This window comes from Leptosomus discolor, chromosome 4 (assembly GCF_034619465.1).
Source record: "Leptosomus discolor isolate bLepDis1 chromosome 4, bLepDis1.hap2, whole genome shotgun sequence".
In the NCBI taxonomy this organism is placed as follows: domain Eukaryota; kingdom Metazoa; phylum Chordata; class Aves; order Leptosomiformes; family Leptosomidae; genus Leptosomus; species Leptosomus discolor.
The window spans coordinates 54959537-54971718 of record NC_141394.1 but is presented as its reverse complement, the minus strand read 5'-3'; the positions used below and the strand labels follow the sequence as shown (position 1 = coordinate 54971718).

General features: G+C 36.2%; 1 protein-coding gene across 4 annotated transcripts in view; it reads right to left on the bottom strand.

Moving 5' to 3' along the window:
• The window catches only part of GABRA4 (gamma-aminobutyric acid type A receptor subunit alpha4), a 39150-nt gene that overhangs the window by 21406 nt on the left and 5562 nt on the right, over positions 1-12182 (bottom strand). For 3 of the 4 annotated variants that reach the window (XM_086464456.1, XM_086464454.1, XM_086464455.1), the window contains exons 3-7: positions 8096-8163; positions 5462-5682; positions 5277-5359; positions 3360-3503; positions 1806-1958 (exon numbers count right to left, since the gene is read on the bottom strand). In XM_086464456.1, the coding sequence (XP_086320582.1) occupies positions 1806-1958; positions 3360-3503; positions 5277-5359; positions 5462-5682; positions 8096-8163 (669 nt within the window). The remainder of the gene's footprint in view (positions 1-1805; positions 1959-3359; positions 3504-5276; positions 5360-5461; positions 5683-8095; positions 8164-12182) is intronic. The other variant, XM_086464457.1, reaches the window with a different exon arrangement.

Here is a 12182-nt window from a genome sequence, read left to right as displayed (position 1 = left end):
AGGGAATTAAGTTCTGGTAAAAAATATTATATATACATATGAACTGTGTATTAAATATACACACGAACTGTATATTATCCAGAGCTAAATACTTGCAATTTTCTGATTAGAAATGCATATAACCATATAAAAATATATTAAGAGTGTTTTAATATAAAAATTAATGTTAAAAACCTGTTTTAAAATCACTATCTTTCCTTTAAGAAGCACCAGTTTCCCACAGTCATAGATTCAGGTGTCTGAAGCTTCGGCTCCAGAAATCACAACCTGATGTACCTTAGTTCCTTGGGTATCCTTCCTCTGTTAACTTTGCCAAGTTCTCCCTAATCATGCAGTGTCCAATCAAAAGAACTTTTGCTTAGCTTCTGACAGTTCCTCTAGAAATCTGGTACCATAGCAAGTATTCTCACCTCATTCCTATCTCTTGCCTGCAACATTTCTATCTTCTTTTAAGAAAACCTTTAGAAAATAGGGTCCCTGTTGGAATTCGTCAGAAAACTAAAAAGATACTTTTAACTGTACTTTAAGCCACTTGCTTTCAAAGGCATTTTAGAGACTTATCTGTAACTTAGTGGATGTCCGAAGTTTATTATTATTATTTGTTTTCAGTTTCACATACAGATATAATGACACCTATTACACCTTTTCCTCTATAATTTGTACATTTTCAATTCTCACATTTTGTCTGTAAATACACTCTACCTTTCCAGTTCACAGCAATATTCCCTTCAAAAAAAGCACCATTATGTAACATCACTGCAAAGGCATGTGAAGGGATATACTAGTTTGCCTAATGCAATGCTTGAGTTGAGAGCTAGTAGGGTTCTTATTAGGTTTACAGGTTGTTTCTCCTATAACTAATCATTAACCTTGTCTAATTTGTGATATTAAACAGTGTTCTGACTCCACTTACATGTTTGAATGGGCCGTCACATAGAGACATTAATTCCTGTCACTCTTGCCAGCATCTATCTATCTATAGAAAGGCTTTTTGTAGAGCATTCTCTTCCTGATTAGTCCTGCTTTAGAGTACAGTACATTATAAAGTCAAGACATTGCTCTATAAAGACTGCTTTTAAAAACATTTCCATCCTACTTCGTTAGGAATCATATTTCCATTTAATTTCTTATGTTTTGTCTTCCACAGAAGTTTTTTTGGGTTTTATTTTCAGATTTCAACATAGCATCTCATTCAAGCTGTATTTTGATGAGAACAATTTTAATATTTTGCAATTATTTTTTAATGATTATTTTAAATTCATTTTCATAATGGCAATGGCAGAAAGGAAAGAAGAGCACTAAACATGAAATTACAGTAACAGGATCTAAGCCTTAGTCATAGCAAGCTTCCACTGATGACACAGATATCTCATAAGAAGACAACTGTACACCTTGCACGCTCCAAATCAAATTAGTATAAAAGTATTTTAGAAAGTGTGAGTTCAAGTAATTACACTACAGTCCACTGGAGGATAAAAACTGCTCCGGATGTAGACTGGGGAGCTGACTGTATTACTCAGGTCTTCCCAGTTTGCTCCCCCAAGTAGGCAGAATCCCCAGAGACGTACACCGATTTGCCACAGGCAACCGATATATAACCTTCAGGTTATATATTCCCAGTTTGTCTACAGATTCCAAAGATACACATAACACCATTCTTCATACATTGATAGCAAAAATTCCTCTGAATTTACAGTATTCCCTTGTTTCTGCACTAGAATGGAGGCCGTATACCCCAATGCAGTAAAAAGGCTTATTCTAGTGAAAGCCTTAAGTATGAGAAAAAGTAAAAAAGAAATAATTACCAAACACAGTTCTAGCTGGAACAGATTCCTTATTTATCCAAAATGAAACTTGAGAAAGGATCACGGTCATAATGCATGGGATGTAGGTCTGAATCATAAAATAACCCATTTTCCGTCTGAGGTGGAAGTAAACTGTCATAACAATATATTCACCTAAAAAAAAAAAAAAGAAAAGAAAATATTTTCCTGACTGCACATAAAATTCATGTTGCAGAATAACTGTTTCAGATTATCAACAAGGATTGTTTAAGATGATGCTATTCACACCACATAATGTGCATAGAAAGATATATTCCTTAGAGACAAGAACGAATGAAACTTTTAAACAAAAAATCCTAGAAGTAATAGGTCCTTACAGTGCCATTCAGAAGCTGACATTAAAAATACTATAAATGTACAGCTGATACTAGATTACACTTTACATTATAATTATGATTTTAAAAATTATTTTGGCAGCTGTTGAAGAAAAGAGTCCCAAGACACAAGGTATCTACCTACCATAGTATCCATAACATTGTGGTACCATAACATTGTGGTACCTACCTGCCAAATAAAACAATAATAACGATGCACATTAAATGTTATGGAAGCATCTCAGCTTTTTACTAGGTTTGTATGTCAGCACCACTATGATAATGAAACAAATTGAAAAATCATTGACAAGAATTAAAACCACTAAGTTTATCTAAAATGTTATCATTCATATTAAACAAAACAAAAAAAAATGCAGTTTTACCATAAACTGAATAAACTGTCTAAATAAAGCACTACAAAATGAGCATTTTGGGGACAGTAAGGAAATTCTGTTGTTAACTCATAATAATCAATACGCTGAGAAGTAAATTTCTAGTGTTTTGCAAAATGCTGTTTTATCTTTGAGAAAAATATCCATAAAGCAATACATCAAATATATTTGCTTTATCTTGCAACACGCAAACTTGCTGATGCTTAGAAAATGATTCCAAATTTTAAAAATATTTTGGGAATATGCTTGTTTATCACCACACTGCTCATCAGTGATACTGCACTCATTTCAGATGCCTGTAGTTGCCATTTGCTTTATTTCTTACAGCACAAATCAGCAGAAGTATCTATTGTGACTAATACATTTGTGCCTATCCTTATCTGACTAGAGGGTTTTTATGGCTTTAATAACCCATTCTGTATGCTGTACTTCTATCCTGAGCTGTTTGCACCACCAAACAAAGGAAGTCTTTTGCACATAATGTGGATACAGTGCTGAGAAATTACTTCCTCACCCAGGCATCCTCTTGACTCTTCAAACTGCATTTTAAGCAGTGATTAAATGCTCATTTTGTCCCTCGGAGTAATGATCTCATTCTAGCTTTCTAAAAGACCGTCGCAATCTACTGTAATGAATCTGCAAATGTAAATCTGAAGGACAGAAACCTAATTCAGATTTATGCTCTCAGCCCTTAATATATACCCTATGACATTCAGTAGAATACCTTACAGGAAGGAAAGAAAAAAGCCTGGGGCAATGTTACAGGGTTAGTTTTACCTCAAGTCGATTTTTACTGACAAGATTCCTACCTGTAATAGATTTAATGGTTTCAGTGGATACCGTATGCCCAAGCAGGTCATACTGAACTAAACTGGAAGACTCCTCAGGAACTTCCACTGATTTCTCAGGTCCTTTTGTCCAGGTATAAATCATTTCACTCTTTGGATAAGCATCTACAACACAGCATCAGTTCACATAAATAGGAAACTTCTCACACCTTACTAAGAGCCCAATCCAAACCTACTGAAATTGAACAGCAAGACTCACACTAACAAATTCAGAAGATAACCTTCATGTTAAGTTAGCCCCAAAAGCCACCCTCAGAGGAGAACAAATAGTAGCTAAGGTCATATGTCAAGTGCACATACAAATTCACTTCACATTTGAATGTTAAGTCTAAACATGAGTTCTTTGTGGATCAGCCCTTACTGCGCATGTGAAGTTTAAATTATTTTAGAAATTTCTATCTAAAATATTATTATTAAAATATACTAGTATATAAAAAAGAACATGTATAACAATAATAGTTTTTGGAAACTGGGTGCACATTTATTTACAATAAAGAATGATTATACTAAAAACTATACTATACTAACAACTATAATATTTTAAACTTGTGTTTAAAATATTTTCCAGAAACTAGAAGTCAGTAAAAAATTCACAATAGCCCAAAAATAAGCACAACCAAAGAAACATTTTACATTCAATACAAAAGACATAACTTAGGGCTAGCATTCAATCCCTACACAGTCCAAACTCCTGTTAAAATTAAATTAAATCAGTCTTGCATTTCAAATGGCTACAACTTATTTCAAGTTTCACTGAGGAAAATATCAGATTAGTGCCAAGTACAATTTCTGCTGGTTGATGATTCTGCCTGAAGAAATACGCCTGTGGAGAAGCCCCCACTACTGAAGCTCCCCTATCATACAGCTGATACCAAAGCCAAATCTGGCAGCACCTGGTCGCCAGTCTCACCATAACAGGGATGAAAAACCTTATCAGAGCACTGTCTTTGATGTCCCCCTTTTGGCTGACTACCTAGCTAGATAAGCTAAACTTATGCTAAAGAAAGACTGTGAGGAGCTTCCACCCACTTATAACTTCAGAGCTCTGGGGTCAAGGAAAACAGTTTAATGTCCAGCCACTGACTACATCGGAGAGTGAAGCAGAGAAGTCAGTGACTGAGGAGGCCTGGAAGATCGACAAGATAGTTACTGGAGTGCACCAACCATTCACAGGTGGTCTCAGAGGTCTCTGCTGTGGATTCAAATCAGGGAATCATAACTACCTCCCTCAGTTGTTACGCAGTCCCCAAATGCTCCTTCCAGCCAAAGCCTGGAGATGATCCAAAAATCTATGTCTGACTTCAAAGCAGAAAAGGAAAGTCACCTGCACTAGGATTCCTCTTACCAGTCTAAAAATTACTTATCTAGTCTCGATTTGCTATGCAGACTCCCCTTATAGGCCAGGAGATAGAAAAATACAACTGAAAATCAAATCTCTGCACATAACCTACACAGCTATCTTAGGATGTCAATATGCCTCCACTAACTGTACAGAGAAAGTTAAGTAGCTTGTTTCCCTAGATGCCTTTTACCTGGCTGTGGTAAATTAAAATGGATCCCACTCTGTCTTCTCCACAGAATCTCTCACTTCACTGAGTATCCAATTCCTCCCTAAGAACCAAGAAAAACTACATATTTCCAGCAACTGTGTAGCCAGAATGGTGGGGTTTAACATAATAGCTGAATCACTGTGTGCTTTTCAGTTCTCTGCCTAGGTTTAATTTTTGAGGCCTTAAAAATTTGCAAGGAAGTTAACAGGAGTTTTGTCTGCATAAGGATTGTGTATCAAGACTAATATTCAGAGTTTAGTAATTGCTCAAAATCTACTTCTACTACTTAAATTCTGTAGTTACAAGAAATTTCATAATTGCAACTTACAACTCCCAAATTTGAGAGGACAAGCATGACCATCCATGGGAAAATCCACTAATCTCATGGGACACTCTGCACTTATTGTAAGCCTATAATGGAACAAATTAAATAGTCTCTGGTTGCCATTTTGTCTAGGCAGTATAACTTTTGCATATAGTAATTGTAAGAAGCCAGACAAACACGTTAGATACCTCATTGTGTACAGGATTGTGCCATTTCTCATTATTCTGAACAGTTTATTTGGGGCTGTCATATTATGTGCAACAGACTTTTTCCCATTCCTGAAGAAAGTGTCAGGTGTCCACACCTTTGAAACCATCAAGTTGTTAAGTCTTAAAATTTCAATAGGGCCATCATACTTTAATCTTTTGTCTACCCATGTCTGACGGAAGAAGACATCCATTGTATATTCCTGTATTAAATTGCAGAAAAACAAAGATCACATTTGCATGTGTTTCCTGTAAAAAAAAAAAATCCTTCAGGAGCAAAGAAATCAGTAGTAAAGAAAATGCTAAGTCCACTACACAAACATATTTCCACCAATTAGAGTGTGTTGTGTACTTCTTAATAGCTTAATTTCTCACATTATTCACATCAATAAATCACTACACATATTTAATCATTAAGGAATAATTAATCTAATTAGGTTGAAGGAAGCAACTACATTTGTAGTCAGGCATATAACTGGAAACAAAATGATCTCTGACAGTAAGTGTCAACAGATTTTTAAAGAAAAGATATCAATGGATTTTCTGCTGCTGGCTAAATTAAAAATACCAGGACAAAGAATTACTACCATTTTAAAGTTAGGAAAGAAAATTTAATTTCAACTCACGGACAGTAAGCTTTTACCTGAGGAAAACGAAATATTTCCTATGCCCACAAAACACATATCAGAAATTATATACAGACTTGCATATGTACACATTTGTTTTTAACTATGTAACTATCCCATTAACTTCCTCAGAAAAGCCATTCAGATGCTCTAAAGAAAACATGCAAACAACAACTGCAGAACTGCAGACACAGGCACATCATGAGAATGAACGGACAAAGGAATGCATTTCTCATCCTGGGAAGCTAAAGTATTTAATAAAAAAAGCATCATGTGGCTTTGAAAAAGTTAACACAGAAAGCTTTTCTAATTTACAGTTGTGACTTTGTTGTTAAGCCAAACAATATTTCCTGACTTTATTTCAATAAACTCTTCTGCATAATGTTACAATTGGAACTACTTGTATGGTCATATCTACTTACATTGGCAAGGAGGCACATCTACTAATGTACAATGATAGAATAATTAGGTTGGAAAAGACCTCTAAGATCAAGTCCAACCGTGTAGTGCATCTTAGAATTACATGTCGTCTTTTCCATGGCTGCATTCTCAACTGTAGTTTATAGTTAATCTATGAAAAGTCTCTTTTCTAGTGTCATTTTCTGCTGGTGACTTCACAGCTCATAAGTAGCAGTTTCTGTTACTAGCTTCTACATGACAAGATTCTGTAACATAAGATTTCAACCCTTTTCATTACACTGGGTACCAAAGTGACCCAGCTCTAAAAAGACATTCTGATCACTCCCTGTACTGAGACTACCTCATGCTTTTCTGATTCAGCAAGTTTTATGAGTGCAGCCACAAAACAATTCCTGGATCCCTGAATAGCGTTGTAACTAATCCCTAATGATAAAAGGGGAAATACCTGCCGTAAACTCTCCTTTTGCCAGTTCCTTACCTACCTTCAGTCCATGTTCTCACTCCTGCCTTCTCCAATATAACTAATAATTTCCCATGTGGCACCATGTCAAATGCTTCAATGAAACCTGAGAGATGTCATGCAGTCCTTATTTTAGATTTGAGGCACACATTATTAGATTTCCTTGGGGCCAGGTTCTTGTACCCCTTGTCACATTGAACAGCATCATAGTGTACATGACAACCATTGAAGGGGTAAGATGCATTTCAACATGAGACTGCCATCATGAATGTAGCCCTGGAAAACATATCTTGCTATCACATACCTTTCTCCATGATAGAACCAAATAGCATGCATGACAGCACTGTATAGGAAGAAAGTTACTGCCCTGAAACTGCCTTTCTCCTTAAAGAAGCTCGGTTCAGCACATATGGCTCTGTTACTTCCATGGGATTTCTTGGATATTTTACAAAAAGAGAAACTACTGTACAATTTAAGAGTATACCACTGGATTACAGAAGTTGATGAAAGTTTTGCTGGATTTAACCTCAAACGAATACAGATGCCATTCAGGCACAAATAACAGTACATGCAAATGTAACGTTTCTCTTTTGTGACTATTTCATGCATGTCACTTTTACATCCAATTTCTGCAGACACTTATGAAAACAGTTATCAGTCAAACATTTTCTGAAAGTGATGCTAAAAGGCCCACAAAGATCAGCAAATCATCTGAAATGAAAATGTCAACAAGTATTTGTGAAATTATGCCATTATTATTCACTTGAGAATAACACAAGTTTCAGAAAGGAAAAGCAATTTCAAAGATACTACACATTTTCCCCGCAGTAGACTGACTTAGATGCTCCCTGCAAGGCCTGATTCTGCCTCTACATCATGAAAGTCTGTTTTAAAACCTACGAAGTGAATTCCTTAAGCCAGACAAAAAACAGTGAAAGTGTGACCAGAACCAGGCCTGATGTATCTAATTATAACCCGTAAATTAAGCTGTTACTAATCTTGCCTGCTTTGCATGATTGACAGAACAGTACAGATGAAGCATCCACTTCTTAGTGCAGTTAATTATTTCTCAGAACCAGGAAATGGCATTTTAACCCCAGAAATACATACCATTTCTACATCAGAAACAGGTCCAAAACTGGTGACATATATATCTGTTTTGACTTCAGTAACAGGACCTAATGTATGAAAAGGAAGTGAGCAAGAAAATTTGAATTTTGCAGGTCAACAATTCCCATAAATGATCCTGGCGTGTGAACAGTTATCGCTTTGAGGATTCTGTGGACGAGCAAGAGCAAAATGCAAACACAGGTCATTTCAGTTAAGTCTCTAATAATAAGCACTGTTCAATTACCTTTACACACAGTAAATCAAAAGCAGCATTGCCATGCAAATCCCCATTCAGAAAACCAGTGTTGACTCAATGGATATGAAAACAGATGCCAAAAAATTAAAACGCTCGCTGAAAACACCATACTAATTAACAACAAGCACTGAATTCAGGAAATCCACAGTCCCCAAGGCATTTATTACTAACATTCGGTCCTACTGGTAATAACTGGACTACACTTATTAGCATGCCATGCACTAGGCAATTTAGTACTGCAGTATCAAGAACTGCATCCGTATCCTAAGATGTGCTTAAGTGCTTTGTTACTAACAATCAAAATAAAAGTTGGATATCTATGCATTTTTGAGGATCCGAACCTAGGTCCACACGCTACTGCTAAGCCTGTCTTAAAGAACTAGCGATACCTAGGATACTGTTAAAAACAGTGCACCAAGAGGTCTTGCACTCTCACAGCTGAGTACAGCACAGCAACCATCAGTGAAAGCAGCTTCGTGTTAACGTATCATTTCCTTTACTACAGGACAAAATACCTTGAAATTTCAGACAGGCATTCACACTACAGTATACTCTACAGTGGCCCTTAAACCAAAGAACACATATACTAACTAATTTCACTGGGATTTAGGTCTGTTCCCAATGTAAAAGCCTAGAAAGCTGCTAACCATTACCAGTTATTACGATGATTCTGTGATCAAAGCGTTAGCTAATGGTTTAATTCAGATAATTAATTCACATCATAAGTTTAAAAAAAAAAATTCTATGATGGTCTTGTCAAACAGTGCCTGTTTGAAAAAAATCTATGATCTACAAATTCATAACCACAGTTTCTAAACCCCTACAACTCAAATTTCTAAAGACAGTAAGTGGCTCAAGTCTGTTAATTCAGGCTTTATTATAGTTTTTGCAATCTAAAAATGAAAGGAGGAAAGACTCAAGACTGTTGGCAGCAAAAGAGTATGTCCCTCAGAAAGAAAAAAAAAAAAAAAAATCACTGTTCACAGATGCCACTGTGAATCAAATGTTAAAGGGAGAAAAAGAAATAAGCAACTGGAAAACAGGGAATCTATACTTCTGGCACCTAAAACAAGTGTCAAACTGAACAAAAAGTAAAATAAAACCATGTAAAATTATTTCACTAACCAGTTTGCAAGTTACGTAGAGAAGAACAGCTAAAAATTTTTCAGCTAAATGTCAAAAAAATAGCTTTGCTAGAAGTTAACAGTTTCACAGAAGGACATTTTTTCAAGATAAAATCTAAAGAAAATTCACCCTACAACAGCTGGTAGCTCAGTGGTCCCTGGAGAGTTGGATAGTTTGGCATGTCTGTCTTGAAGCGGTTTTAAGAAGAAACTCCGAAGTTCCAGATAACACGCTTTCATACCATGCAGCAGGTTGCTCTCTAAACATGTCAAATAGAAGCTGCTCCCCTTTCTACAAACAACGAAGTGTTCATTAGGTAAGGGAAATCCATAATTGGTTAGACCCCTCATTTTACCGACAATATAGTCCAATGATATTTCGTGAATATAATTATTTCTGGAGAGCTGAAGAGCTCCAAGAGATTGGCAAAACACGTACTAGAGCTGTCAAGATAGTGGAAGTGAAGACATTCACCTGCAGCATTAGAAAACAGGGGTGAAAAGACCAGCCATACTTTTACATAGAAACAGAAGAGATCCAATCATATCCGACCTCCCATAATCACAAGACTGTAATTTATCTAGGGTTGGTTTACATATATAAATATTTATTTCACCTGAACTTGAAATGTTTCTGAAGTCAAAGTTCTACAGAAATTAAAAAGTCATTCTCTCATATAGTTCTAACAAAAAAATTGCAGGAATTCATCTCTGTTATTCAATAATAAGATAAAACTGAATATTGCACTCAGTTCCTGAATCCCTTTCAGGAACTGCTTTATTTATTATTTCTAGGAAACTACATAGGAATATTTCTCAAAAAGAACCTCAAACCTTTAACTGCTCTCCTCTGATGATATCTTCTTTTCTTCAGCTCACAGAACACTGTAATTTTATAGTCATATCAAATTGAGCAAAGGGACAGATTTTTTCCCACAGGCATGAGCTGCTTCTCCTCAGGCATTGATTTCTTTTGTTTTATTAAATGATTACAGCTTCATGGGAAATAAGTGTTCAGAGGCTTTTTGCAAGTTTATTTTTTTGGAGTTTCTCAGAAAGAAGAGGAGAGCTAAGACTAAGAAGCTAATCTCCAAACTAGCAAGCCTACAATTAAACGCTATTGGAAATCCTATAGCAGCAGCACAGGACTAAAACTATGCTTGAGTTCACTCTTCAGTAACTGCTATTCTGCTCTCAAACCTTTATTTATTAGTAGGACCCATGAGAAAGAAGGAAGCAGGAACACTCAAGACAATAATGAAGCCACAAAATAAGGTTAAAATTAGAGTTTACTTCTGGTTGCTTGCCCAACATGATGGCAGTACAGTGACAAAACAGATGTTAAAATTACATTTTAGGCTGCTAGAAAATGGCAGATGAATGAGTATCTAGAAATATTTTAGGCATCATAACAGTTATCCAGCTAGCTAGCACTGACATGCAAATCCTTACTTTGCATCCAAAACCTTGGTCAAATAGTAAAATGTTTGGTAGAAGTGAAGACAGCATCAAGGGACAGAGAAGCTGAGTATGTCCCTAACGCTTTTTCTCTAATTGCAGCCCTGTTCTGCTCCATCTTCCACCTACATTGTCAGTTCACAACTGCTAAGGCCAAATCTTGGGTTTTCTAGCACATCCTAGTATTTAATGCCAACCCGGGGTATCTATGGTGACACCAAAACCTATTCCTTATTCTTCTTGTTCTAGAAGAAAACATTAACTCTAGTTGGTAACAATAGCAGGGGAACAAATAGTGAGTCATGCTTCTTTTTTAAAAAAATCCACTATTATTAATCGTGGGAATTCCTGTCAACGAGGAGGTGATCTGTAGTCACCTAACCTACTTTTACTGGAGATTTAAGCAGCCCTCTGAAATGAACATGTTGCACCACTTAATCAACAGAGGCTCTGCAAGCAGAAGATCCTATTAGAAACCTTAACACTCTATTACTGGCAATAAAATGCACCGAGTTGTGAGAAAGCCAATTAACTTTAAATATGACCATTTGGGCTTATCCCTCAATGGATGTTCAGAAAGCATCTATTCACCATAAATCTTCAGGAATGTTGAAGAACTATTTATAACTTACTGGTGTGTATTTTTATGTCAATGAAATAGGAGGAGAGTCCTACACACTGCAGTGGGAACAGTTAAGTCTGAATCACTGCTTGCAAGATAATATACTTTAAAGAAGCTCAGGCAGGATTAAAAGCAACCCCTGCAAAAAGCCAGAATAGTTCAGTGTTAGGTAGAGATGTTACATGTGGGCTGAAGAAGCGATGCCAGGCCCTAACCCTGTGAGGAGGAACATAAGACAGCTCTCCCATGCATTTTATGCCAACATATGGGTTGAACTGCAGCACAGTTCCCAGTGAAAGACTTTGGTCTCTATTATCCCCGCGTCTCCATAGGCAACTGTCACTGCAGAGATCTCCACTGTATGTAAACAGTCAAATCCTGCACAGGCTTTCTGTATATTGCAAATTTTGCCATCAAGAGTCATGCAACCAATCAGGAACATTAGCAAACAAGTCTGTACAAAGGTTTCAACATACAAAGTACAGTTTAAATGCTAACTGCAGCTATTGCTGCTATTATGAGAGCAATCCCAGGATACATAAACTACACGAAATTATATTACATCAGTTCCTACAGCTACATCTGAAAAAAAAAAAGAAAAAGTAGTCGCTACAGATTTTTTTTTTT